The sequence below is a fragment of the Canis lupus genome, chromosome 7 (assembly GCF_048164855.1).
Source record: "Canis lupus baileyi chromosome 7, mCanLup2.hap1, whole genome shotgun sequence".
NCBI lineage: Eukaryota > Metazoa > Chordata > Mammalia > Carnivora > Canidae > Canis > Canis lupus.
Window position 1 is genome coordinate 6,860,927 of NC_132844.1, and position 27,573 is coordinate 6,888,499.

Genomic DNA, 27,573 nt, shown 5'->3' on the forward strand with positions numbered 1-27,573 from the left:
GTTCTAAAATAAATATTGTCAGGAACTTGGCTGAAGGATTAAATTTCCAGCTAGAAACAAGATTTCCGTTAAATTTGCTAACAATAATCCTCTACCCACAGAGATCTCTTTGAAAACTAACATTTGTTTCAAGTTTTCATGCGGTAAGTGACAGGTTCTGGTATCTCTTTAGAAGAAATAAAATAGGGGCGCCTGGGTGGCTGAGTCCCTTAAGCATCTGCCTTCGGCTCAGGTCATGATCTCAGGGTCCTGGGACGGAGCCCCACATCAAGCCCCGCATCAGGCTGCTTCTCCTTCTCCCTGTGTGCTCATGCTCTCTCTTGCAAATAAATCTTAAAAAATAAATAAATAAAATTATAACACTCGTCTAATAAATAGCATAATGAACCCATTCTCTAAGCAAAGTAAGTGAGATACATGAGGCTCTCTTAGAAGAGGAAGGGCTGGGCAGACTATCTGTCCTGCCCCCCCAGTGATAAGAAGAAATTTCTCTTGAAGAGCATGAAAAAGATGGCTACCACTCCACTGCAGTTTTGCTGGGTTTTCTATGTGGGTTTTATTTTCATATTAATTTTTTTTTTCACTTAGTAATCTTCTTCTCAAGCTCTTCCACAGCTGTTTCTGTTCTTGGAGGGCAAGAGGGAACATTCCATTCCTTACAGCCAAACCTGCACTTCCGGCACAAAGAACCCTGGCAGCCTTGAAACCTCTGCCCACACCCACTCCCTGCAGCACCCTGCCCCTCCCCACAAACCCTCCTACTTCCAACCCCCTGCCTATCCTCAGACTGAGGGAGAAGGACCTCAAGGTATGCAGTCAACAGAATGATAGTCTCCAGAAAGCAGGTTAAAGTTACAGCATTTGGCAGCCCCTGCTCTCTTCCTCCAAACTTCTTCCCCGATGTTACTGAATCCATTTCCCTTTCCTATGAGGGGCTCAGTAAGCACATGCTATGTAAATTCCCTGGTAAGACCATGCATGACTAGCCACATGGAATGGATGCTTCAGAGGGTTAAAGGCCATGAAGCTGCAGAACAGACTGCCAAGTAGAACAAAGTAGAACAGAAATAGTTTTACTATTAACATAATTTTCATTTAGATTTAAAAAAAAATAAGGTTGTAAATTTTTCCAGTTTGAAAATTTATTGTGGCTGTAAATAAAATAAAAGGGCAATGGAAATACATGACCATAATTCAGGAATACATTAGAGAGTTTAATCACTTTCATGGCATCATATAAGTGATCAGAGCAGAAAGTTCAGTAAAAAGTAAACTAGGGAAAATGGAGAGGACTGTGAAACCCATCTAGTAACAAGCAGCCTTAACTCATAGTGAAAGAAACAAAGGACCAAAGATGCAGGGGAGTACCTGAACTCAGCTACCAAGTGGACTCCAAGCTGAGATAAACTCCAATCCCCCAGCCTTAAGGTATAATACCTTACCACATCAATTGAAGGGATGAAGTGCAGGGCACAAACCTGGGGAGTATCTCCCACCAACCCATCCATCCACCCACCTACCCCATCTACACATCTACCAATCCAACCTCAGTCTGCCTTATTTTACAATCTGAGGAATAGAGGTCTGTCTCCCCCAACACGTATCAAACTCTGTACAACCTGTCACCATATTATAGCTTTAGCATCTAGCACGGGGCCTGGTACATAGTAGGTGCTGAAAAAATGTTTGTTTAATTAATGAATTGGTGGGAAGGGAGCAGCAGTCACAAAATAAATGTGAATTATACTTTGAAATGTTATAAAACATAATAAGCTCCATGAACAATCCTCAAGTGAGTGAAGATGGAAGTAAGCATCCATTGTGAAATGTGAAGTAGCAAGTCTCTCCCTTGAGTATTAACTTCAATTATACAATCCAATTTCCAAAAACAAGACGATAGTCTAATTAGTAGACTTAAGGTTTTCTATAATAAGAGATGCTAAGAAGAGCAAAATGACAGTATGTGAGCTACCTGGTAGAGCAAGGGCTTGGCACAAAAGTCCCCTGTCCATCTAGGGAGAAGAGCGGACTCCTTACCTGTCTTGGGATGCTTTGGAGCCTCATTACTTGGTAATGAAGTTGGCCCAGAGCCCTCAGAGGTACACTCAAAATCACAGATAACACACTCTGGTACTAAATCTCCTCCAAGGCACATTCAAAGAAAAACAAGAACAAGAAAAATCCAAAATAAGAGTCTATTTCACCCGCAATCTGAAAGAATTTAATGTACTTGATATCTACCAGGACCAATGCTCTGTGCTTGACAAATCTAATCTCATTTTATTTTCACGACAAGCCTGTCAGGTGGAAACTGAGGTACAGAAAAGTTAAGTAACTTGTCTGGTAGGTGGTGGTGCCGGTAATCAAGCCCGAGGCTAACTCCAAAGTGAAGCTCTCGCCACTGTTCTATGTGTTTCCCTCTGATGTCACTGAAGTGCCTATGAAGAGAGGCATCACTAACTAGTGACCAAGGAACATGTAAGAACAAGAAAAAAAAAATCTATGTTATTGATTTACATGTACCCATGTCTAAGCCTCTGCACATGATCCCTAGGATTACAAAAGCAAGAGAAAGAGTGGAAAAATGACTAGCCATGAAGCGAGCCTTGTTGAAATCAGATCATCTTTAGAAGTGACACCTTTTTCCTCAGATACACCCCAAAAGAGACACTACTGGCATGTCCTAACCTGACCTGGGATCACCACTCTTAGAGAACAACCAAACGTGATTACTGCCACGTCTTAATATGCTATTAAATACCCAGGCCTTCCTCAGTGATGTGTCTGGTGGCTTCTGTACTCAGAGAATATTAACCGGTGAGTCAGGTCAGTACTACCTGGCTATCCTTGGCAGACGTATCCCGGCCTTCAAACAGCTGGCACCATACTATGGGTCCTCAAGCCAGAGACATCGGGCAAAGCCAGGCAAACGTCTGCTTTGTCCTGACCTTGCTATTAGGAGGCTTAATCTGAAACAGGGACTCAGCTCTGTACTATTTTAAACATATAATTAGTTTATTACAGAGCCAGAAAAGATTAGCTTTCTTTAAATCTATGTGAATTTTAAAAAATGCTTTTTGCCTGCCAACGGACAGCATGATCAGAATGCTTCTGTTTAACCTCAATCAAAAACTAGTAGAACATTGCTTTCAGGTTGTATATGCACACTATTTTATTATTTGTCTTCTGGCAACAAAACCTGCAGAAACAGAAATCACTGACAATGCATGCAAGCACATTAAAGGGATGGCTGTGGAGGTGCTAAGTGGGTGAGTTAAACAGCTTGAGAGTTTGTCATCTGAAATCCAGGAAAACGGCTTTTCTGTTCTTAGTTTACAATCCCTTCCTTCACATGAAATTCACTGGCTTTAGCATCACGCATACAAACACAACTGTTTCCAGCTCTTCAGATGTTATGGCTCAGAAAAGCCATTCTTTTTTGTCTCGTTATTTCGAGGGCAACTGATTTCTTCTGGGTGGCTCTGAAATATATGCCAGCGTGTGGGCACAGTCACACAGCTAAGCAGAGCCCACACCCTGGAAAGACTGGGAGGGATAGAGGCACATTTTTCAGCTAGGGAAGGAAAAAGTTTGGCTTAGGATTTACAAAACAGACAAGCGTGTATCCATTTGGAAGCAGGCTCTATTCCAGATGTCAGTGTTAATTATTCTAACAGTCATCAAAAACTCAAGATGATACTGGTTAAAAGCAGAAGACAAAAACATAAATGCCACATAGCAGAATATCTCTGTTGGCTACTGCAAAGAAAACAACTGATGGACTTTCTCTTTATAGGAATAAAAAGCACAGCAGTCAATTCTGAAAAATGACTTAGGCCTACAGTACCCTTCTTTTCTCCTTCTACACCCTAATGCAATTCAGCTAAAAATGAAGCCTCCTGAGGAACTGCTTTCTCTACCCTGTAACCTCACCTGCATGTGCAGCATTTCGCTGTACTGGTTTTGCAAGATTTCTTCTTGTTTAAAACCACAGGGTGCAAAAGTGGCTGATGACCAATGTAATGATATTGCTAAATGCCAAGTGAATCAACTATTCATTCCAGGGCACTTCTGGGTGCCAATTACACATATAGATGAGCACCACACAGCCCAAAAGTCCACATAAAATGATCAAATACAGAGAGAACACTTTCCTCAACTAAGGAATCAGGCACTCATGCCACTGTTCTGGAGGAAAAAACATTTAGATACCCATGCATTTTTAACTTAAAATCTAGGATGTTCTTCCTAAATGTACAAGTGAGTAATAGCACCACTCTCCTAACCATAATGAATTAAAAAGGCTGAATGTACATGGGATAAGTCACAGTTTTTCTAAAGGCCATGATAGGAATGCAGTTCTTTTGTATTAATATGTACTCAGCTCTAATCTACTTTGTGTGTGCAGGTGAGCTCAAAAGCACTTTAGAAACTGGCAACAGGAGCATCAGTAGTACAGTATCTATCATCCAAAGGGCAGCAGGGATAATATTAACTGGCAAGGATAAACACATAAAATATGTCTATCTCAGTATGGTGGAGAGTTAGGGGGTGAGCCCACTCCTCACCCAGCAGGTGTCACAGGGCTCCAGGGTTCACTGGTCCCTGCATACCAGCGGTCTGTGATTCCAAGGCCATTCTTGAGGACACAGGACCCCTGGCCTTTTACCTGCTTTTTTCGCTGAGTCTGACTTGGTAAGTTTAGTACACAGATTTTCTCCTGAACTTCCAGGAACCCATCACCGGGCTCCCTGAAGTATCCAACTCTTTCCCCTTAGTCAGGTTGTTCATCTGCTAATAGGAAATGTGTGTGTGAGCTCACAGAATGATCAGATACTAGATATTCCCCTAAAGCATAACAAATCATCGTACATACAGGGGCCTCTGCGATTAATCCCCTCAAATCAAGACAAAGGAAGAAAAATACACAAGGACAGATGTGTTGCTGAGCTATTTTCAGGTTCAAAGGTACCTTCAAATAGTACACTTCTAACTCTCTGAGGCATTATCTGGAGCAATATCACCCTGTGTTAGCTTTCTCCAGAAAGTTCATCAGGTTCTTTCAAACAGCCATGATCTCAGGAGCCTTTCCAAGTAAGAAAGACAGCCGAGTCCTGATGTTTATTTGTGGACAGAAAGAGAAGTCACACAAGCCTCTTGTAGGGTTAATAAATCCAAGTTGAGAGACAATTCTCCAAAGGTCTCTGGTGTTTCTGCATGTCTTGCAAGTGAAGTACTAATGGTCTTCTCTTCTGGATTATATTTCTAGGATAGCATCTCCCTCCAGAGTAATGTACAGATACACTTACTGCCCATTATAAAAGATAAAGGATCCTAAACTCAGGGTTCTCCTCCTGTTAACAGAAACGCACCACATTGCAGAGGCATAAATGTGGGCCCATCTGTGTCACTCCTATGGGACTTGGGGACAAAGAGGAAACTGATGCAAAATCTGCTGCTGCTTGTGCTGTTTGCTGTGCCGTCTGTAATTGATTCCTTTGCCTTGGACCTAAGAGTCTCACAGCTAGTGGGGTCAAATGCAAAAGATGCAACTTGGCAATTCATCTCTAGCTAACCTTCTTCTCTACGCCTACGTAAATGAGAAGGAACACAAGACAAGGGGATGAAGAAGGAAAATGAAGTCACAGGAAGGGGAGGCAGACATGCGTAGATTCAGCATTTTGAATATTCTAATCCGGCTCTGCTGAGGACCCATAAGGCTTTATGAAAACAAGCTATTAATAAAAGGGCAGCTCCCCAAACACAGTCACTTTGCAGTGTTTCATCTGCATCAGGTCACCATCTTTTTCAGCTGTTGCTTGATGCTGCTGTTTGCTTGTGAAGGGCAGAGCTGAGTGGGTAGCAGTTTTTGGTTTCTCTTCTTGCCTTTCTCAGCCAAACACGAGAGCAGATCATGTTATGTCCACTCTCCCCATCTCCCTGACAACAGACTGCCCCATCGCATGGCAGTCCTCTAGGTAACATCTGTTGAGTTTCCACAGGGTCCAGATCTCCATTTTGGAGGCCTGGGCCATTCTTGGGAGGAAGGAGCTTCTTAGTCCCCTATACTTGTCTACGGGCTGCCCCAAATTTAATCCTGATGAACGCTTTCGGGCCTTTCTCCTTCCAACAGTGACTTTGTTGTTCTAACAGGTTACACGTGTAAAAACCCAGGATTCCCTCCTCTTGCCATTTTAGCTCTCCCATATCCATTTTCTTCATTTCTCTGAAAGTATTTAGCAGCTTTAGACCTGTAGAAAGGAAGATGAACTAGGCAGTGCCCGTGAACCAAAAGCAAACACATGCATATATATATTTATATATTTTCTCCAAGTTTCCAGAAGAGAGTTAATTTTCTAGCTTATTAAATATAAACCAGAAGCCTCTACTACAAAATACAAAAACTTTACAAGATTTCATGCTCTACAGTTTAACTAACTGATTTAAGCCAGGCCTGTTCTGGTACATAGGAAATTGATATTTTCTTTTCCCTACCCTTTCCTCTTGGATAACCTACTTCCATTCTTGGCAAAAGGAAGCATATATTTACTACAGTGTTCACATGCACCTACACGTCCATTGCCTCTGGAATAATACTGAATTGTTGCCACACGGCCAAATAATGTGCTCTTTGAGAAATAATTATCAATTAGAGTGCTATAACATGGGCCAGCAGTTTTACTCGGCTCGCACTGTGTGGTATTTTGGCCACCAAACACAACAAGCTTTCTTTGGTTACTCTTTACATCCATCAGAAAATTACATTAATTTGCTGTGACGCTATTTGTGGACAGACGTGGAAAAGAATGCAGACATCCAGGAGTAAATTAGAGCCAACTCACTCTACTTGGGCAACAGGTTCCTCACCCCCCAACTCCCCCAGTTACCGCAGATACTGACATTTTACAGGGACCCCAGCTTGGGCTGGGTGACAAGGGCTGCATAAAAAAGGAAACTATTAGCAACAACTTGCAAGTAATCAATTTCTAGTACTTTCAGCCTAGAGTAGCTGCCAAAAGAACTTGGCAAAACCCATCATTTAAAAAAACAGCAATTTAAGCTTACAGTGTGGTATTCTTACTATAGTAAAATAGGTTTTATTTTGTCTATCTCAATCTATATATGAGGTCTAAAAATAGAAAAAAATAAAAGTTTAAAATTTAGATACCACTCGGACATTAAAAAAGCCTTCTGGCTTTTCTTTCTTCTTGGCAGTTCTTTTATGCAGTATTATGTTTAGTGATGATTATTAAAATATTTCTTGGAAGGAAAAGGTGCATAAAAACATGAATAACTCATATGCATTTATATAAGAAGGCAACTAGGAAGTGTTAAATTGCAAAAGAATGCACAACTACTTCTTATTACTGCTAAAGATGCCTGATATATGAAAGACTCTCATTTCTTGAAATGAACTCCTCTTTTATTTTCTCTTTTGAATTAAACTGCACTGAATAAAGTTAGCACCTGCAATACAATCCAGGAAGTCCAGCTTTAAAGAAATAGACTCTCTTTTCCCAGGTTCTTCATCTCCAAAGAAATCTACGTTCAGCATTGAAAGTCATAGTAAATAAAGTATCAGATTGTAAAAAACTAAGCTGTTGGCCTTAAACTTCAGAAGCAATTAGAAGTTTATAATGTGGACATTATTTGTTTTATTAGAAATCCTACTCATGCCTCCAATGGACAATGTGATTCAAATACAGGAGAAGATAACATTTTATTTTTAATCACGATTCAGGATTTTTTTTAACTGTTTCAGGATTTTTTGAAAAATGTTTATTTAATTCAAATAAACATTTGGATTAACTGGCAAAAGTATTAACCAAATGCAAACTTCAAAAAAATATTGATACCTACTGATATTAAAAATGTACATAACCTCAGACTTAGTGGAACAGGCCATTCAATTCTTCTTTCTTATTAACAGAAGGCTGATTTGTAGCTGGGCACATGACTGTCCAGAAGAAGAGAGACTAAATTCTCCACCCTTCCTTGCAGTAAGGTGTGGCCTCACGACAGTTCTAGCCTATGACATATAAGTGGGAGTCCTACAGAACTTTCAGGAACACTGTTTAAAAGTAGCTGACTCAGATGAGACATAGTCCCTTTTGTTCTGCACTTCTTTTTTCCATCTACATCTAGATGAACCATGAGGGGACCTTGAGAATGAAAACCACCTGCAACGACGGAACGGAATCTCAGAGACAAATCCTCAATCACTTCTTAGCATTACTCTAACAGTCCTAGACTTCTTTTACATGAAAATAATTCACTATTAAATTTGAGTTTTCTGTTATACATAGCCCATACCTAATCCTAATTGATAAACCCAAAAATTCTATTTTTAGGAATCTTACTGATATGCCCTTCTACATGTGTTATCCATGTGTTTTCTCTTTCTCTCAACTTCTGCATATATTGATAAAAATAGTTGATTACAAAATTCCAAGTATTAATAATGGTAATTAGAGGTTCCTATTCCTAAACACATCAAGTAAATAATGCAATAGACACACACACTTAGCAAGAAAGGCTTTTCTGTGCCAGTCTCCCATCTACCTTGATGTACATGTCATCAGGCACTTTGATAGTGCTTTTCAATGAATGACTGTGTATGTGCTGGACACTGTCATCCTCGATGTTACAAGGTTGATAGGGCGATTAGTGATCCTCCTGGCCCCAAAGAAGCTTTGATGTGGAGACCACTGAGAATAGGGACTCAACACATTTGAGTTGAGTGAATAAAGAGGTGTATTATCATGAGGCTCTTAAAACTTGTTTTAAGTCAACCTGGATATCAAGAGAAAAGCATTTTGGGAGCCATGATACATAAAAATGAGTTGTGGGAAAAATGGCTGAGAGAGACCTATGGCCTTAAAAAGCTACTTCTACCAATCATGGGAATATGCCTGGGCCACTGAGCCAGCAACAATTTTCACAAAACTATCAGAAATAATATCAACAGCCAGTGAGCAAAGAATATATAAAATATACCACAATGTCATAACTTGTACAAAGGTTTACACTCTTCTGACTCTGGAGCAACAAGATATGAGAAGAAAGTAAGGCAGGCATAGTGACGTATCAGTTTTCCACTCAAGCCCAGAGCATCAATTCTAAAAAATAAAAATGCTATCCAATAAGGAAACCAATGGCCTCATATCTGGACAATGTGGGATAGCATCCAGTAAGAGTATTAAAAATAATTCTATATTCCCACTGAACCAAATTGTGGTTAGTTATCCTTCCCTAAAATGAATTTTCAAAATCAGGAAATGAGCAAATGAAGAAATCTGTCAGAAAGCCATTCCAATATTCTGAATAATGAACACTATACAAGAATAAAAACTATTACATTAAGATACCATTCGACTATCTCAATTTTTCATGTCTAAAATCTAGATACTAAAAACTGTGTCTATGTAGGCCTAGTAAGCAGTGCAGCACTAGGAATATTTAACTACGCTGCCCAATTCTGTCAAAATATAAGAAAGAACATACCAGGGAAACAGTCCTAAATATTCCTAGTTAGGTATGTACCTGCTGGGTTTTAGTCACTGACTATTAGTGACAAGGCCATCCCCAGGAGAAGAAGAGAAGATGGGCCATTTACTCAGAGGAAAGGGGGTTACTTAGTAATGGATATATTAATTTTTTACTGATAAATACAACATAGTTGTTCTCTAAGCCTCTGTGGAATAAAATGGGTTTATTTCAGAGTTCAGCTGTCCTCTTGACACCTCTTAACCTCTTGTTATGCTATTGACTCCACTTCTGGCATGTGATAAATAAACCTGTAAAGTCTTGGTTCTGAAATGGCCCCTATGGCACCAACATCCTTGCCGAAGTGTAAGGCCACTGGGCCAGGAGCACCAACTCCTTTGGTGTCTCCCATGAAACTCCTCACACAGGACTGGGCACAAATGTTCTTTCACTAAACTTAAAACCACACCAAAGGAAATGTTAAAAAGGGGGAAAAATCCTACAAGTCACAAATGCTTGATGAACTAACAGCTAATTTTGGAAAGTGATGTTAATGTTAGCTCATTAATATTTTGTCGTCAGGTATAAATGCTCTGCATCAAGTCCTGAATTCCTTTTGCTTAGGGATTTCAGCAAATCACCCAGGATGTTCCATCCTAATTGCTTCCCAAGAACTAGCACCTGGTGCTTCTTTTAGTCTTCTGATCATTAACTTTGAGGCTTCTAAAGGAAATGACACAATTCCAATGACAGACTTCCTCTGACACAGGGGTAGATCTACATTGGCACAGAGTAGAAAGAATAACAACAAAGGCTTAGCCTCTCCCCAGTCTCATCAGAACTGCCAGGGCTGGAGCCATGGGGGAAGAAGCAGAGGGGCTTCCCATACATACACAGTATTCAAACAGCTGTTTACTGAGGTCCTTCTATGTACCAGGTATATAAGAACAAGTGAACAGAGTCCTTGGTCTCATAATTTTGTGGGGTGAAGCTGGAAGTGAGGGACAGACATTAATTACAATGAACAAATACATACATAATTACAAACTGTAAAAAGTACTCTGAAGAAAAACAACAGGGTAACACGAGAGAAAATAATGGGTGGTTTGGATGGATCTAAGACTTAAACTGGAAAGTCAAGAAAGACCTAAGACCTGGAGAATGAGCAACCAAGTAACAAAAGTCATCGGAATGGATGAGTTCACCTAGAGGGAAAAAGGGAGAAGACAAATCTGAGTTTTCTTTGAAATCATGCAACATGAGGTCATGTCAAGATAAGGACCAAACAAAAGAGAAGAGGAGCCACTACACAGGAGGGGACGGTGGTAATCATGGCCATAAGAACATAGTACTTCTAAAAGGAGAGAGAAGTCACCAGTGAAAAATGTAAAAAGAGGAGGAGATGAGTGTCCCTGAGCTTTGGCAACAAAGAAGTTATCACTGGTGACTGAGTGCTAGTGGCAGAAACTGGGAAGATGCCAGCAAGGAATCACAAATCATAACAAAAAAGCTAACATTTATTGAGTGCTTATTATGTACTAAGCATTATTCTAACAATGGGGGTAACATTATCCTTCATTTCACAGATGAGAAAATTGAAGCTTGAGGAAAACTTGCCAAGACCACAGGATACGAGTGAAGGATTCAGGACTGGAACTCAAGAGGTCTAGCTCCAGAGCTTAACACCATATAATGGAGGCCTCAGGGGGTGAGGGAATAGGATCCAGGGCCTACAGGCAGGGACTGGCATTGTCCTGGCCTTTGAGTGACACACAGGACTTTCCTAGAAGAGATCATGAGATGAGGTAAGAAGATTCTACAGGCAGATTTTACTGGTGCAAGAGCCATGGGATTGTCCTTTCATCTGGAGAAAATAATTACTGTTTAAGGGCTGGTACATCCCAGAACACACACTATGGCAACTTCCAACTTGCTTTTCCACCATTCATCAGTGAGAGATTTCTGAAAATAATTTCAACCTAGAGATGACCTAAGGGGCACATACTGCTGCACTCCACACTGAGGTCAGCTGTTATGGCTCCTGCCCCATGGACTCAGTTCTCTGCAGTTCAGCTCTGAACAGTGTTACTTTTAGTCTGTGGGCTCCACTGCCAAGGCTGGGCAGGAACAAAGCAAAGCAAAACACACGGCATCGTTCTGGCCATGTGTCCTTTCCTTACATGGTTTAGGCAGGAAGGAAAATGGAGCAATGAGAAGAAAGTGACGGATTGCCGTGGAACAGCTTTTCATTCCATAACAAACACAAAACAAAACAGAGCAGCTGTGCATTTCTTCTGAGGTCTGCTCATCTTGTTTTCAAAACCCAGCAATCCCACGGCCTTCACTTCCACCTGGAATAGTTTTTAGGTACTTGAGAGGGGAGTGCTAGTTTCCGAGGCAACCTCAATGGTGCAAACCAGTAACGAAAGTAAGCTATGGTCCCTGCGTGGCCTCTCTGAGCCTTCCCATTCCCCCACCCTGCCTGTCCTTTCTGCCTTCAGCCAGTTTAATGTACACTAAGTCCATACAGGTCAAGCTTGCCCAGGGTAAAGAATTTATTGTTTATACAATAAAATTGTAAGAATAAACAAAAAAAAAAAAATGAAGTCATCTGCTATAGAACAGCACTGCATAAGAACCAGGGTGAAACCCAATTCCTCCTGAAGTAAAGCTTCCCATATATTACCAAATGTTTTACCAATATGTAAAATATATTTAACATTTAATAAGTTGGTCTCTTTGGATTAGGAAGTAGAGAGCACGGAGAAATTCTTTAGCTGGGAAGCTTAGGCCTGTACTTATCATGTGAAATCCACATTATGTTTAGATTCTTAGAAATGAGCTCACTCTGTATGCAAAGGATTAGAAACAAACTACAGCAATAACAAAAACTGAAGTTGCAGTAGCTGGGGATGGATTAGCTTTCTGGGACCACTAAAGAGGCTGCATGCTACTCAGCGGGAGGGGAGTCAGGCAATCCTATCCTTGACTTTTCTAGCAATTGTCCAAAATGATGCATGTTAAGGGTTAAAATTCTCACCCTAGTAAGAACAGTAATTTAGGGTGCAGTAATTTAGACTGCCATACACAAATTATTCTAATTTTTCAAAATTTTTGCTATTTGCTAGCCTCAAATTGGGTAAAAGTTGCTGAACTTTTGTTTTCAGTCTTTAACTTTCCTTTGATTACCAAAGTAACACATGCTTATTCTAATAATCGAGCAATCAGAAAAATGTGGAGACAATAAAAAAAAAAAAAAAACCCACCTAAAACCTGAATTATTAAGGCTTAGTATTTCAGGTTTTCTGTCTTCTTGCATTCTTCTTCCTCAATCCCGCACAGAATGCCTTTCCAGCTACCCCACCTGTGTAGACAGGTCTTAATACAAAGAATGGCAACTATATTCAAAGTACGAAGGTTCCCCCCCAACCCCACTAAAAAGTTTATCCTTTACAAGCAAAACACAAGAGGGATATTGATTGTAGGGTAACTTCTGAAAAGGGGGTGGACAGCTCTAAGTCCTACTGCACACACCATACTTGAGGTTGTCCCTCGCATACCTGATACCTGGATTTTAAGGGTTGCCTCTGTACTCCCCGGTTCCCATGTTCCATCCTGTCTCCTATGGGACAATCAGGCCACTAAAGGGGGAAAAAAGGCCCAAAAATGGGTTAAGGGGAATTACACCTCACATCTATATCAAGTAGTCATCATAACTCTGTCAGTTGCTAAGTTAAATGTTATTACCTTATTTAATGCAGAAGAAAAATGGCACAGGGAAGATGAAGCAGAATTCTGGAATGGGAAGAGACATGAGAGATCAACTAACACTGACACTCAAACTACTTAGTGGAGCCATGGAGGTTCTTTAGGGCTTTAGGTGAGGGAAGCAGATCAACTCACTAAAATTCAATGTGCTAAATGTACCAAAATCCATTGCTTTCAAAGCATTTACAGAGCTCTTTTAATACCATTAGTAGGAATTTTTGGTTTTTGCTGTTAATGATGAAATATTTTAAAATAAATTAAATCAATACCTTAAATTCAAAGGCATCACAGGGAAACCAAAATGAGCTAAAACAATCCCATCTCACTAAAACGTTGAATTTTGTTTCTAATCAGTTAACAGCATAGAAGGGTCAAATAGATACTTGTTAAATGAACTTATGAATGAATTCCCATTCACTCATCCATCAACTTTGTAGAAAAACCTAGCATGAAATGGTAAAATAATTCAAGGTAGTAGAAAGGAAGTCTGGAAAGTATTAATGAGCTGTGTGATTAATAACTCAAATTCCCTATCTTCTAATTATACATATGAAATTGTGCAAGATAAAAAACCCAAATTAAAAAAATGTCCTAAACATGTTATATAATGGATGCTAAAAAGTTTACACAACTGAAAATGGATAAAAAAATTTTAGACGTCAGAATAAGTGGAACAATATCCACATGAGATACTGACATTTCTGTTACTGATGAAGTATTCCCTGTGAATTTAATATGTGCTTAGTGTTCATAAAAGTCTAGTATGCTGCTGAAAGCACTCAGTGTCCTAACACAGAAGCATATGGCTACCTTGAGGGCAGGGGTGAGGAGGAGGGGTACCTCCATTTCAATTCAGCCTACGTGTATTGCTGTCCAAATTATGTCACCTGAAATATTCTATCTTAATGCCTACTGTGCGACAGCTAATCTTTTCTGCACTCTTGCATGTGTTTTCAAAGCCTCAATCCCAATTATCACATGATGACATCATATCTACCTTTCTTCTCCAAGGAAAACTGCTTGCTTCCTTCCATGAGTCTCTCCGGGAGCACTGCCTCTCCTCCTCATGCCTGTTACTTCCTTCACATTCCAACTTTTAAAACTACTTGCAGTAAGACTGGCTCCATCCCATTCAAATCACGGCTGTGCCCCTCTGCATCTGGAAGCAGGTACCTCATTTTTAAAAGCAGAACTGTCTTATACTCACTCAGTGCTTTGCAGTGTTGAAATAGTTTCACAGATGTAGGTTTTTCTGGTTAATGCTGCCTTTCCGAGTTGATTGTAAACGGAGACCAACAAGCAAGTTTTCTACCTTTCTGCACCTTGGAGTGAATGACACAGTCTGATGCATGCAGTGTGGTGTTCAATATATATTCAGAAAGTAAAGCCTATGATTTTATGCCAATGACCAAGACCTCAATATACTGATCATCTAGGTTCTGTTCTCTTAAAATGGATTGTATTTTTCAGGGAGAGGTAGTCCACACTTATTCAGGTTAAATAGAAAAGGAAGGTGCCTAAGTTGTTGCAGTAGCTGGATTCTGGAGTGGGGGTTGGGGGAGGAGTGTTAAGCTCAACCTGGGAGCAAAGTCAAACCCACCCAAGACAGGTCCAGCTCCACTTGCTCCTTTCTGAAGGGCCTCTGTTGTTGCTGTCACCTGGGGTCGCTGCACCCATGCTTAAGCAGGGTTTTCTGTCCCCGGAAAGGCTTTCTGAAGGCAGAATATAGTAAGAAAACCATCTCATTTGGCTCTCATTTCAGTCCATTGCACTTGTGACCAACTAACTGAGCTTTTTGATTTTGTCTACAAACCACATACTTTATGTACAAGAAGATGAAAGCTTTTCCCCAAATCAAAAAACTAATGAGTGAATTAGTGTAGCAACCAATGGAGTGCTCGTTTCCTTCTCCAGAGGCATTCTGGTGAAGACTTCATGCTTTGCATATGAAAGGGAGCAGGATCCAGGCCTCACCTGCTGTAACTGTGAGAGGCAAGGTCTAAAGGGGGATGCCCTATCCTCAGGTTAGAGGAGCTATGGGGCTCTGGATGCCAGGGCTCCAGGCATCTCCAGGGAAAAAGGACAGATCCCTGAGGTCTACTACCCTTCCTCTTGGTCTATTAATGGGAAAAGTCTCCTGTTTTAGACCTGGATATCAGGACAGCCTCCTCACATCCATCTATGGCCATCTAGATAGCACTGACACAGCAGTGGGCAAAGATTCTGGAAATGGACACCCGAGACCTCTTAGCCAGGACAGGGTGCCATTGTTCTGGCTCCTTTCCTACTGTCGATTTGGCATAATTTTAGGATGAGAGAAATCACTGTCCACTTCTAAAGAGCCTGGGCCTCTAATCTAAACCAATAAGTCATCTTTAAAAACAGCAATGCACATTACTGTGCTGGCTCCTATCTCCCCTTGTCCCAACCACATACTCCTATCAGAAAACAAACCACAAGTTAAAAACCTCCAGATGGGGGCAGCAGGAGGAGCCTGGGAATCATAGCCCTCTTTTCCCGGAGTCATTTATTTTTTAACATCATCTGAATTTAATCCTAAAATGTCAGAGCTATAGGGGACCTTCAGACATTACTTTACCCTAACCTATCACTTCAAACATGGGAACATCAGAGTCCAGAGACCTGAAGCAACCTGCACAAAGTCACACATTGCTGGTTAAGGGTTGGGCCAGGGCCCACGCTCAGGTTCCCTGGCTCTGATGCCAAGATTCACTCTTTTCTCTATACCAGCTTAGTCAAACCTTGACATATAGTACAAATCATAGTAGATATGGTCTGGTCAAAGGGGGGGGGGGGAGAGAAGGCCCAAACCCCCCTTCTAAAGCCCTGCCATCTTCCTTCAGGGTCCTGCAGCCCCCTCTGGGGATTTCTGGGGTCTCTTAGGTCTGCATTTGAAAACAACTCCCCTTACACCACACTCCTTTATACTCCACAGTCCCACACACCTAAAAATGCCATATTGATTAGGGGGAGTGGGTAAATATAAGCACACATATCATATTACTGAAAATTCAAAAAAACAGAGTAAAAGGTTACTCAAATTCCAACTACCCTGCCTTTACCATTGTTGACAGTTTGATATATTCTGTTTTCATTTTTTTCCTTCTAAGCATATTTGTTTTACAAATTTGAAAACATAATTTTCTGTCCTGTTTCCCCAACTTGACATTGGACATATATTTACTGAACAAATTAAATTTTTATTAACATTCATGAGGATTTCAGGATGTTCTTTTTGATAAATGGCTATCTTAGGAAATATGTCAGAAAACTTGGACATTATAATCATGCAACAGAAGTGAGGGGAAAATTTTTAATAAAGATAATATTAGCTATAGCAGAAGATAACCAGAAAGCTGCTGGGGACTGACGAGCCCAGGACAAGAGGGAAGGACATACACTGCTGACTGTCACGTGGGGAGAAAGACGGGGAAAGAAAGAGATGCTAAGGAAATTCTTGCTGGAAACACAGTCTAACTACAATTCTAGAAAAGAAACCATCTCTATCTTTACCAGGAATCTGATAGGTACGGTAAACCCATACAGATTTAACTTATCTATCTTACTTCCATACATCCATGAAAACATTCACAGGCTAAATACAACATTGTTATTAACCAACTTTGTCCCTGCTATTCTGGAGAAAGAAGCATTAGATTTAGACACTTTTAAATCCATAACAAGGTCAAGCAACGTGAGACTTCAGGACAAAGCCCTCTGCCGAGTTCCTAGGCTGGTTTCTAGCTAACTTTGTGGTCTATATTGTGTCACTGGACCCAAGAGCACCTCAAGAAGCTACTGATTCACGTGTTCGTATGGAACTCATTAAGCTTAAATATAATTTTTTTTCCCAAGTGGCGCTAAAGTAGCCAAGCGATTAAGGAAGACAGAAAATAGGTAACAGAAAAATAACCTCTCAGTCATATATGTGTATGTTTTTAATGCCTCAATTAATTTTATTCTTTGCCAGCTTTGGGGAAAACTATGGTAAAGGAACACATAAAGCTGAAAACTACAGTAAAGGCCAAAGGCAATGTAACCGAACCCTGCCCAGCACTCAGAAGCCCGCTCACCCTGCAGAAATCTGCGCCTCTCCCCAGTTCCTTCCTGTACATCAAAAGATCTTCCAATCCCTTTACAAGGCTGCTCACTGGGAAGAGCTGGGATTTAAACATGGGCAGTGCAATGGGAGGAAGCTGCAGAGCTGCCTGGGTCTGAGAGCCTCTCAAATTCTTCCAGGAAATACAAATAAGCCTAGAGAAGTGCAGAACATGGAGTGCCCTCAGAAACAGAGCTTCCTCAGTGGCTGCCAGTGCGCATGGTCTTTACTTCCTATGGCTTCACACTTGCCATACACCAAAGGTCCCTTCCCAACTGGTGAGCTCACTCCAATCCTCATCCCCACAAACTTCCAGAACATATGCCTAGAGGCCCCCATCCCTACTGAAAGGAGGAGGCCACTTCCAGGACACATAGCGGTGAAAGGCAGGGCTGGTCTTCAAGTCACTGGCTTCCTCAAATTCTAGGATACTAAGAAGCACTCTCTGGATGCCTGGTCTCCTGCCCCGTGCACCCCTTTTCCCCAGCCCCACACAGGCTCAATATAGGGTGTGCGCTCTATTAGCAGAATGTTTCACCTGCAAGGCATGTGGGATTTATGCTTTCTCCCTGTTAAATGAGGTCTCTCAAGCCTAGGAAACAATGATCTCCGTGAATAAAAATACCAAAGAAGTATCTTACATCTGCAATTCCCCAAGAGATCAAGTTAACATTTTATGTGTACATACTCATATGCTCACTACCCCCAACATATATAAATATATTAAATCACACAAAATGGGACCTGGGCACAAGGCTCACTCCAGCCTTCAAGTCTTCAGGCTGGGAGGCACAGAGGCACTAGCCACGTTTTGGAAGCAAGCCATGAAGCCAGGCCAGAGAACAATTGGTCTTCTTACTCCCCAAGCTGAGGGCTTGCCTCTCTAGCTGAGGGGTGACACAGCTTAATCCCGCTTTGTGTGGGAAGGCTGACGAGATTACACATGGACAACCAATCAGTAGTAGAAGTCGCTTTCTTTTTTCTGGTAAGCCTTATCAAGGGAACCAATTATTAAATTTTACACAAAAGCTATGCTTTAAAAAAAAAAAAGTCTCCCTTTTTCTTGTTGTCTCTGAACACTGGAGTCATTATAACCAACTCATCCCCCATGACTTAGCCCAAACCTTCTGATGAAGGCAACAGGTCAGCATGTTCCAGAAAACACTAACTCTGCCATAGCTAACTTGTCTTTACTTCTGACTCCCCTACTACCATCTCTCCTGACCCATGAGGGCTCTTCTCCCATTACGCAACTCCCATTAGGGTCAGTATGGAGTAACTGGCCATTTCATTACCCCTGCCAAGTGAAATGCCATGACAGGATGTGACTCTCTCACAGAAGGGGAAGGCACCCCTCCCCTCATACCTCCTACAGCTTGGCTCCTGACATATCTAAAAACACTAGTTACTATAGAATCATGGCATTTTGTTATTCTTTTTATTGTGATAGATTTTAAACACAAAAAACAAATTATACAGAATGTGACACATATCCACATACCCACTACTCAACTTTAACCCAGCTTAGTATTTGCCATATTTGCTTCAAATAACTTGTAAGAAGAAATAAAATATTAGAGAAACACACCATGTGTTCCCTGCTCATTCCACTTCTCTTCCACTCTCCTCATGGGCAATAACTATTCTTAAGTTAGTAGGTTATTTTTATAAACTTTAACATTTTTACTACATAAGTATATATGCATAAACAATGTATATTCCTTGCAGGGTTTAAAACTTTACATAAGTGGTATCACACTATAGCTAAGTAACTTGCATTTTTTACTCAATTTTTACTTTTTCTCATAAAAGTTTCAAACATATGTAAAAGTTAAAAGGTTATAATAAACCCCTATGTATTTATCATCTAGCCTCATGACCAATCTTATTATATCCATATATATAAATTACATCCAACTCCCACTCATTCATCCCCTTCCTGGCCCCCCAATCACTCTGAAATAAATCCCATATAAGTACAACTTTTAAAGGTCTATTTTCTACTGGAGCTTTCTTTTTTTTAAGAGAAGCCAAGCCAGAAAGGGAGAAGGGGGACCTAGGTGGTTTCAACCACCCTAGGAATTACAGCTTAAATCATTAAGCAAATGGATCCAATAAGGCAAAAAGGAATGCCAGCTTTGGTTCAGGCCCAGGAGTCTAAGCATGAGCCTTTCCTTTCCCAGTGGCTTTGAGGCAGGGAGGTCATCTGCGAACCTTTCCACTCCCCACCGTCTTCAGCTCAGTCTTCTCTCTGAACACCTTTAACTTCCCAAGATAGTATCTTCTTGACATCTAGAGAAAACTCCATCCTCCTTCACATACTCAATACCTGAACTGTATCTCCAAATACATTTACACATACATATATGATGGTTAGTTGCTAAAGTTTATCATGTGCTTTGTGCCAGGCTTTTTTTTTTCATGCTTCAGGTTGCACTATTAACTCATTTTACAGATGAGGAAACTGCACAGAGGAGTTAAATAATTTCCCCAAGGTAGCTAATAAGTGAAACCCCATATTGAACTCCAGTGGACCAGCTCCAGGGCCCACAGAACAACCCACATTGCATCCTAAGAAAAAGAAAAAAAAAAACAGTTCCCAGTGGAACTCAAAGAAGCCACATACTTGATGAATGTTTAGAAGCAATCAAAACTCCACTAGCAAATATGTGATAAAAATCTGAGTAACTGAGCCAGATTGAAGGTTGGCAATGGATGCTCTGGAAAATTGGTTCTCAGCTCTATGACATTCTTCAACTTAATATTCCTTTTAAGAGGTCACAATCAAATTGACTTCTGTGTAAGAAAAGTAAAAAATTGTACAAAGGTAGACAAAAGCCATTCATTAGCCATTCCCCTCTCCACAGCTACTTACAACACAGAACAGAAAAAGAGATCATGCTCTTAACGCCCCAAAACACGTGACCTTCCTTCATCTTGAGAATGTGGTATCTCCATATCAAAGAACTCATTGTACTGCATGCACAAAAAGGGGCAGAATTATAATGACCTAAGTATTTGACCTTTATGCAGTAGTAAATGCATCAAAGTTTAGTGTCTAACAATTTTTGGTCATTTATAATAAAAATTGGTTCCTCAGGAAGAAATGTCACTTTTCTTTCAAGAACAAAATGCAAAATCTTACTCAGCAGTTTTTTAGGCTGTGTACATTAAATGCGATTTCTTTTAATCAACATATAATCTCAAGAAAAATATTGCTTAGCAGATAAATCTTATTTGCCACTGTGCTACACACACCCACACACACACCCACACACCCACACCCACACACACACACACCTCTAAGCAACCCTGAATGCTTGAGCCAAAGTTCCTTTACCCAAGGTGGGCTACAGACTTTTTTCATGATCATATTGTTTTCTTGCAATATCTAAGCAGAGTAAATACTATTGCCCCAATGCCTCACTTTATTTACTCAAACAGTATTTATTGAGCACTGAGTATCCAGCACTGCATTAAATGTTGAAACATATCAATGAACAAGATACTCCTCAGGGAACCTTTATTTTGAATACAGACAGGAATTTCCTTTTGCTTAAGTTCTTGACTTCTGAATCCTTAATTGAGAGGACATCTTAGTTGAAATTTTACTTTCTTATGGGAAATAAAAATTTACAAGGGGGTGAGGATTGGATAGAGAAGACACGGTAAAAAAAAAAACTATGCTATGATAACATATTCTATTTCATAGGTTTTTAAAAGTTTTATAAAGTCCACATAAATGATTTTATTAAAGCTTCAGCTTTGATAGTGTAACCTCTCCATAATATCTCTCCAAAAGAAGGGAAAAAGGGAAAAGAAATACTAAGGTAGGTGTTCACTAGAAAGTTGGAAGTTTCTTACACTGTACTATTTGCATGCTCTAAATTAACATAAGTCAGGCAGGCAGAGATGGAGAAACAGCCAGCTGACACTGATGCATCACCAGTTCAAACACGGTGCCAGTTTTCTCTTTTATGGTGAACTTCACTTGCCTTTTGTATTCCAATGACGAGATATGGGAAGTTATAGGGATGTCTGCAGGTCTTATCCTGACCTAGGTACACTTTAAAAAGCACCTATAACAATGTTCAAATACTTTGAATATGCCTAATGGGTTAAGGAAGAGATAAAAAATATTCAAAGAATTATGTAAAACTGTCTATAGAAAGAGCATAGCTGCTATTATAGAGAGAGTTATTTCTTTTCTGTATTAACTTTTTTGGAGTGCTAAAATTTCAAAGGTTTCTTAGGCAACCTCTCTTGATAAGAGCTATTTACTAACTAGTTAACTCTTGACTTCCTGGACCCTGGCTACAATTTTCTTATGATCTGTCATGCTGTTGGTCATGGTCAGCTTCCAAAAAGAAATTCGAGGCAACTGGGACTATACTTTCTTCATCTCTGTAGTCCCCAGACTGCCTAGCACCATGTCTAAACCAAACTCTGTGTTCAGTCATAAAATTTTATTTAATTAAGGCAGCTTTCCTTGGTGTGAAGCAATGTGAAGGACATAGCACTATGCAACTAAAAAGCCTAAACCTGTATCTAATCAAGCCTCTAGAGCTAATTTCCAGTTTCAGGAAATTCAGGCAATAGAGGAACAAGATAATGGCACTACAAGAAAACAGATATATCCATGCTGTAGGACAACTGACCCAGTTTCCACAACAAGTCAAGGCATGAAAAAAGAAAGGGAGAGCGGAACTGGGGACTACTCTTGATTAAAGGACATAACATCTACACCCCATGTGTGGACCTTAATCAGATTCTTATTCTAACAAAAAACACTGTAAAAAAACACAAATATTTTTACACAATTGAGAAAAGCTTTTTTATTACAAACTGGATATTAGATAATACCAACAGAATATGGTAGATACAGTTATGATAATGGCACTATAGTTATGTAAGATTATGCTTATGTCTTTTCAAGGGGGCACTCTGAAGTATGCAGATGTGAAATAACAGGCCTAGCATTTGCTTTAAAATCCTCAAGGAAGGAAAAAAGAAAAAGAAAAAATAGATTAACCAAATGAGGCAAAATCTTAGTAATGTTGGATATATACTCCATATTGCTAAATTTATGTGCTTGAATTTTTTCATAATAATTTTTAAACTTTCAAAAGCAGTAATTCAAAATTATTTTATACAAAAAAGCAAACATTTTTCAAACCTAGAAATGAGATATGTTCATTACATGAATAAAATAAGCTTTCTTCTCTGGATTACCTCTTCTACCAAGTATTTTTTTACAAGAGCGTGACACTTTACATGCTATCAGATGAATAATAAATAGTAATGCTATAAGTAGTGTCCATCCTTACACATGGTGTCTTCAGCAGACACTGGCATTTCCTACACCAGGAAAGACAGCAAATATACCCAGGCCTCAGGGGGGCAACTCAAAGAGAAATGCTAAGTACAAAGCAGAAGGAACCTAGGCAGGGTGAGAGAGTGTCACAGAAAGTAGTTTTTCCCTCCTTTTAACTGAAGTATAATTGGCATAGAACATTTTATTAATTTCAGCAAAAGTTACCTTATTGTAGGCACAGCACCATACTTTTCATGGGCTTATTATTTAAATTCTTATCAAAGGTGCTTAATGACAAGTGCTACTTTATTCATTAAAAAAACCTTGGAAAACCACATAAAAACTAGTAGATTCCATACTTAATGATTTCTGTAAGAAAATATGTGTGTTTTTAAAAAAATCATTTAGAGTATAAAAATCCTAGACCAATGCTATCCTGTTTTTATGCAGACCAACATGTGCCCTCCTCCTTATTCCCTCTTTCTACCCCTAACCCCAAGAACTAAAATCCCAAACTGCATATGGACTGAGGGACTAGGTGTTTGACCATATATGTAAGATCCCTAAAAAGAGAAATACTCCTGTTTACATGGAGGCAGCCTGACAAAACTGGCACTTTCTACCTTATCCATCTACACCATCATTCAGATATAGACTTAAACTCCAACAGTGCAGGGATGGTGTCTGCTTTGTTCACCACTATATCCCCTATATTATGTGCCCAGCACATAATACACACTATGAAGGTAAGTAAATATATCCACAATCCTAACTACCTCAGCCTCCTCTTTTCTCCAAATCAGAAGACTTAAAAAATACTGATGTCCATGATAATAAGCTAAGTTCCAGAGATTCAGAATTAAAAAGTAGAATAATTTAATACATTTTAGAAAGTTACTATTAAAATAGAAAGTTATTATTTTCATTTTTTAAACTTCTAATTTTTATAAAAGGGCTGGGGCACTTGCATATGTTTAAAAACAAAACAAAACACTAAACCTTTATTGAATGAAATGCATGATCCTCAAGTTCATGATTACCTTGTGCATTCTAATCAATTTATTAACACACACAGACTTTTTGTAATGGCTCCCTGAGAGGGAGTACGATGACCCTTTGAGGCAACAGGAAGACAACAAGGGAAGAAAGAGTAGCAGAACTTGGGAAAGTCTATTCAAGTTTCTTCTTCTTTAAAGTGAAACAAGTCACGAAGAGTGACAGAGAGAAGTGGCAAGACTTAACGCATGAGTTGGTCTAACTTAGAGAAAGGAGGTGGAAATGTAGAACTAGCTGACCCAACAAAGGCACGCCTGAGTCACAAGATCACAAGAAAACTAACATAAAAGGACAGGCAGAGCTGCCTTCTGCTTCCACCTCACTCCAAAGCACAAAAGTTCAGGTGATCCCATTAGACACAAATGCCTAAGCACTGCCTTGCTCAACCATGTTCTGAAAATCACCCTGAACACCCCCCAACTGTGCAAATTCCCTAGGAAGCCTCATGACTATGAAGCATCCCTTGGGCACTGTCTCCTGCAAACCTAACATGTTCTCCTTTCCACGTTACCCACCTCTACTCTTTCATTTGAACTTCACCTCTACCATTCATAGCTTCTCTTCCTCTATTTTCGCCATCCTGTCCCTCTTCCTCCCTTTCTCTTGCAACCTGCTCTCCCTCTTCTTGATACCTTTCTTACTCTGACAATGGCTCCCACTTTTACTTGTAGCCCCCAAAACTTTCTGTATCTACCCCCCTTTACAGTCCACACCTAGAACCCATTTCCTGAAGCTAACTGTGTCTGTGACTAATGCAAACATACATACATACACACACACATGCACATACACAAACACAGAACAAAATAAAAAAATTTAGAAGGGGCAACATGGAGTTTAAACCAATAAAATATTTTTAAAAGTTGGTCATATTAAAAACCGGCTTAAGCAATATCAAGGTTGACCTGGAAAGTAGTAAGGAGGCCCACAAAGCTTCGGGAGGGCCTTTCCTTTCTCGGGGCCAGAAGTGCAGTTTCTGTAAACATGAGAATGTATCTAAATCAGCCTCTGGTCTGTATTTCTAATCTTTTTATCACAGGTTCATTATCAAGGCCACAGGGACTTACAGATGAAAAAGATCTTTTTTCCCTGGTTTATGATTTAAATTCCTATTCAAAGGTGCCTAAAGACAAGTGTTACTTTATTCATTTTTTAAAAGCCTGAGAAAAGCACATGAATAGCAGATATCTCGATTATTTAATGTCTCCCATCAATTCAAAAAAAAAAAGTTTTTTTAAGACTATAGAATAAAATTGCTGAAAGCTTTTACTACGAAGCAAAAATATTATCTAAATAAAGTGTCAACCCCCTCCTAATCCCTTCTGAAAAGATTACTGCTTATAATATTACCCTTTGACTCTTCAATGGCATCAGAGCACAACATGCTGTGTAAGACCATAAGAGGAGAGAAGTTACAAAGGACTGCCCTCCAAATGGATACTGCAAACTACTAAACCTCTCCCTGCTGCCAGTTCTCCCCCTACCCCTACTAGGTCCCACTGGGTCTCAGATCTTAAGAGACTCAAAGGAAGAAGGTACCAAAAAATTATACAACCCTCATCTTCAACCTTAATTGCCTTTTCTACAGAATAGAACTGAGAGAGGGTTTTAGAAGGGTCTTTCATAATCTAAAAGGCAATTTTGATCTCTCATCCTTGAGAATGCTGTTTCCTGTTCCATCTGTGCTCCTTGGCGCCTCTGATTATCACTGGTGATTACTATGATTACCACTGACACTAACAGATAAGTTTTCACTTATTTTGCTAGAAACTATGCTAATAAACCCTTAATATGTACACTTTCAATGTAATCCTCAATTGGGATTTTACCTATGAGAAACAGGGGCACAGAGACGCCTGGGTGGCTCAGTGGTTGAGCATCTGCCTTTGGCTCAGGGCATGATCCCGGATCTGGGGATTGAGTCCCCCATCGGGCTCCCTATGAGGAGCTTGCTTCTCCCTCTGGCTATGTCTCTGCCTCTGTGTGTGTCTCTATGAATAAATAAATAAAATCTTAAAAAGAAAAGAAAAGAAACGGGTACAGAAAGCTTACAGAACTTGCTCAAGCCAGTAAGTCAAGAAGCTCCAACTGAAACCCAGGTCTGGTTCTGAAACCCAAACTTTTAACCGTGACATAACCTTACCCAAAAAGGACCCTCTATGCTTTCATCCCAACTCCAGAAATTCAAAGCCCCCCAGAGATCAGAAGACCATCCACACTCACTAGTAAAAGCCTTTACACCCACCCGAGGTTCCTCCCATCTTTTGTGTCCCTTCCTCACAGGGCCGATCAGGGGAAGGAGGCAGCCTCCTTATCCTGCCCTAGCGTCGAGTGCTATTCCACTCCTTCCCTATTATATCTGGCTGAGAGTGTAGGTTTAAACTCTTTTAGCACCATGGAACCTGCTTAGATTAGAGCCTTGATGAAGCCTGCTTTCCCATCTCCGTCTCTACCTCACATTCTGGGTAAAGCCAGTGGACCTGGAAGAGAGTCACACAACAAGCCACAAAGCTCTAAGGTGAAACAGGGCTCTTCCTCCCCACCTCCCCAGTCCCTGTGGGTGATATTCCTTTCAAGGACCACCAAAATGTCCTGTCACTGCTAGTTCTTCTCCTGTGTGGGAGAAGAAGATGGAGAAAATAAGTTACTGTGGATTAGCCATTGAAAGCCCCGGCTGAGCTCATGCTTTATCTCAGTTAAGACTTAAATAGGCAAGCCCGAGACTTCAAGCTCATACAGAGCTTCCGGAGAGGGAAGAGTACACGGAGGTAATCTTGTCATTTTTCTTAGCATGGAGCAGCCCGGTAACAAATGCATATTTTGTACTAAAAAGTAGATTCTGAAACCGAAAGCAAAAATAGATGACTAAAATACAGTCTATCTTCCCATAACTCTACAGAGGGAGAACCAAACAAACTTAGAGCACGCAGCAAGTCTTGTCAGACTCTGTGCTAGGTGCTTTAAGACAATATTTCACCCAACCTTCACAATCCGGTGAAGCTCTAATTATGAGGAGGAAATGGAGGCTTAGGGACTCTACCCCCAAAGCAATTATATAGCACTTACTGTGTGCCAAACTCTGTTCTAAGCATTTTAAATATGCCTATCTTGACTCACTGAATCCTCACAACAGCCCTATGAATTAGGTGACACTTTTAACAGATGAGCAAACTGAGGGAGGGAGTCATTAAGTCACTTAACCAAGGTCACATGGCTGATAAATGAAGGTAAGGATTTAAACCTAGGTACTAAGGAGCCAACATCTGTGCTCTTAGTCGCTGAGCTTTACTACAAATATACACTCCCTGTGTTTCTGTTTTACCATTTTGGGGGGGGTGGGTGCTATTTCTCCAACAAGAACGCAAGTTCTGGGAGGACAAGGAGCTCTTTTCACATCCCACTCAGCTAAGGCAGGGTCATCAGTAAATAACCGAGTCTGGTGCAATCTACAGGAGGGAGCTTCTCCCTGGCTCAGACCCCAGTCCCTAGCTCCTCCACCCCAGCAGTCCCCAAAGCCTCCTGGCCAGCCTAAGTGGGTCCACTCTGGGGATATATGAAGGCTGGTAGAGATGGAAAACAGTCTGATATCAAGGTTGGATTCCTCTACTCCTCCCACTTCCAAATCACTGGAGAGCAAACACAGCCACAAGACTGCTCCATTCCCCCTGCCCAATGTCCACACAGCTCAAAGCTCCACTTCCCGTAGGCTCAGGAGTGAGTGACCTCAGGAGCCACCACTAACCAGCACTTCGGCCTGCAAGAGGGCAACTACCAACCACCCCTGCCTACAGTAGAAAGAACAAAGCCTCTGGTCTGACACTCTGGGCCT

General features: G+C 40.4%; 1 protein-coding gene across 5 annotated transcripts in view; it reads right to left on the reverse strand.

Annotated features, from left to right (window-relative positions):
- Window positions 1–27,573, reverse strand: part of FOXO3 (forkhead box O3) — a 122,486-nt gene that overhangs the window by 27,058 nt on the left and 67,855 nt on the right. The window contains exons 1-2 of one of the 5 annotated variants that reach the window (XM_072831855.1): window positions 13,234–13,276; window positions 13,047–13,127 (exon numbers count right to left, since the gene is read on the reverse strand). The exons of the other annotated variants lie outside the window; for them this stretch is intronic. Coding sequence (XP_072687956.1) covers window positions 13,047–13,100 — 54 coding nt within the window. The 5' untranslated portion in view covers window positions 13,101–13,127; window positions 13,234–13,276. Of the gene's footprint in view, window positions 1–13,046; window positions 13,128–13,233; window positions 13,277–27,573 lie in introns of those variants that run through there. 5 annotated transcript variants of the gene reach the window in all.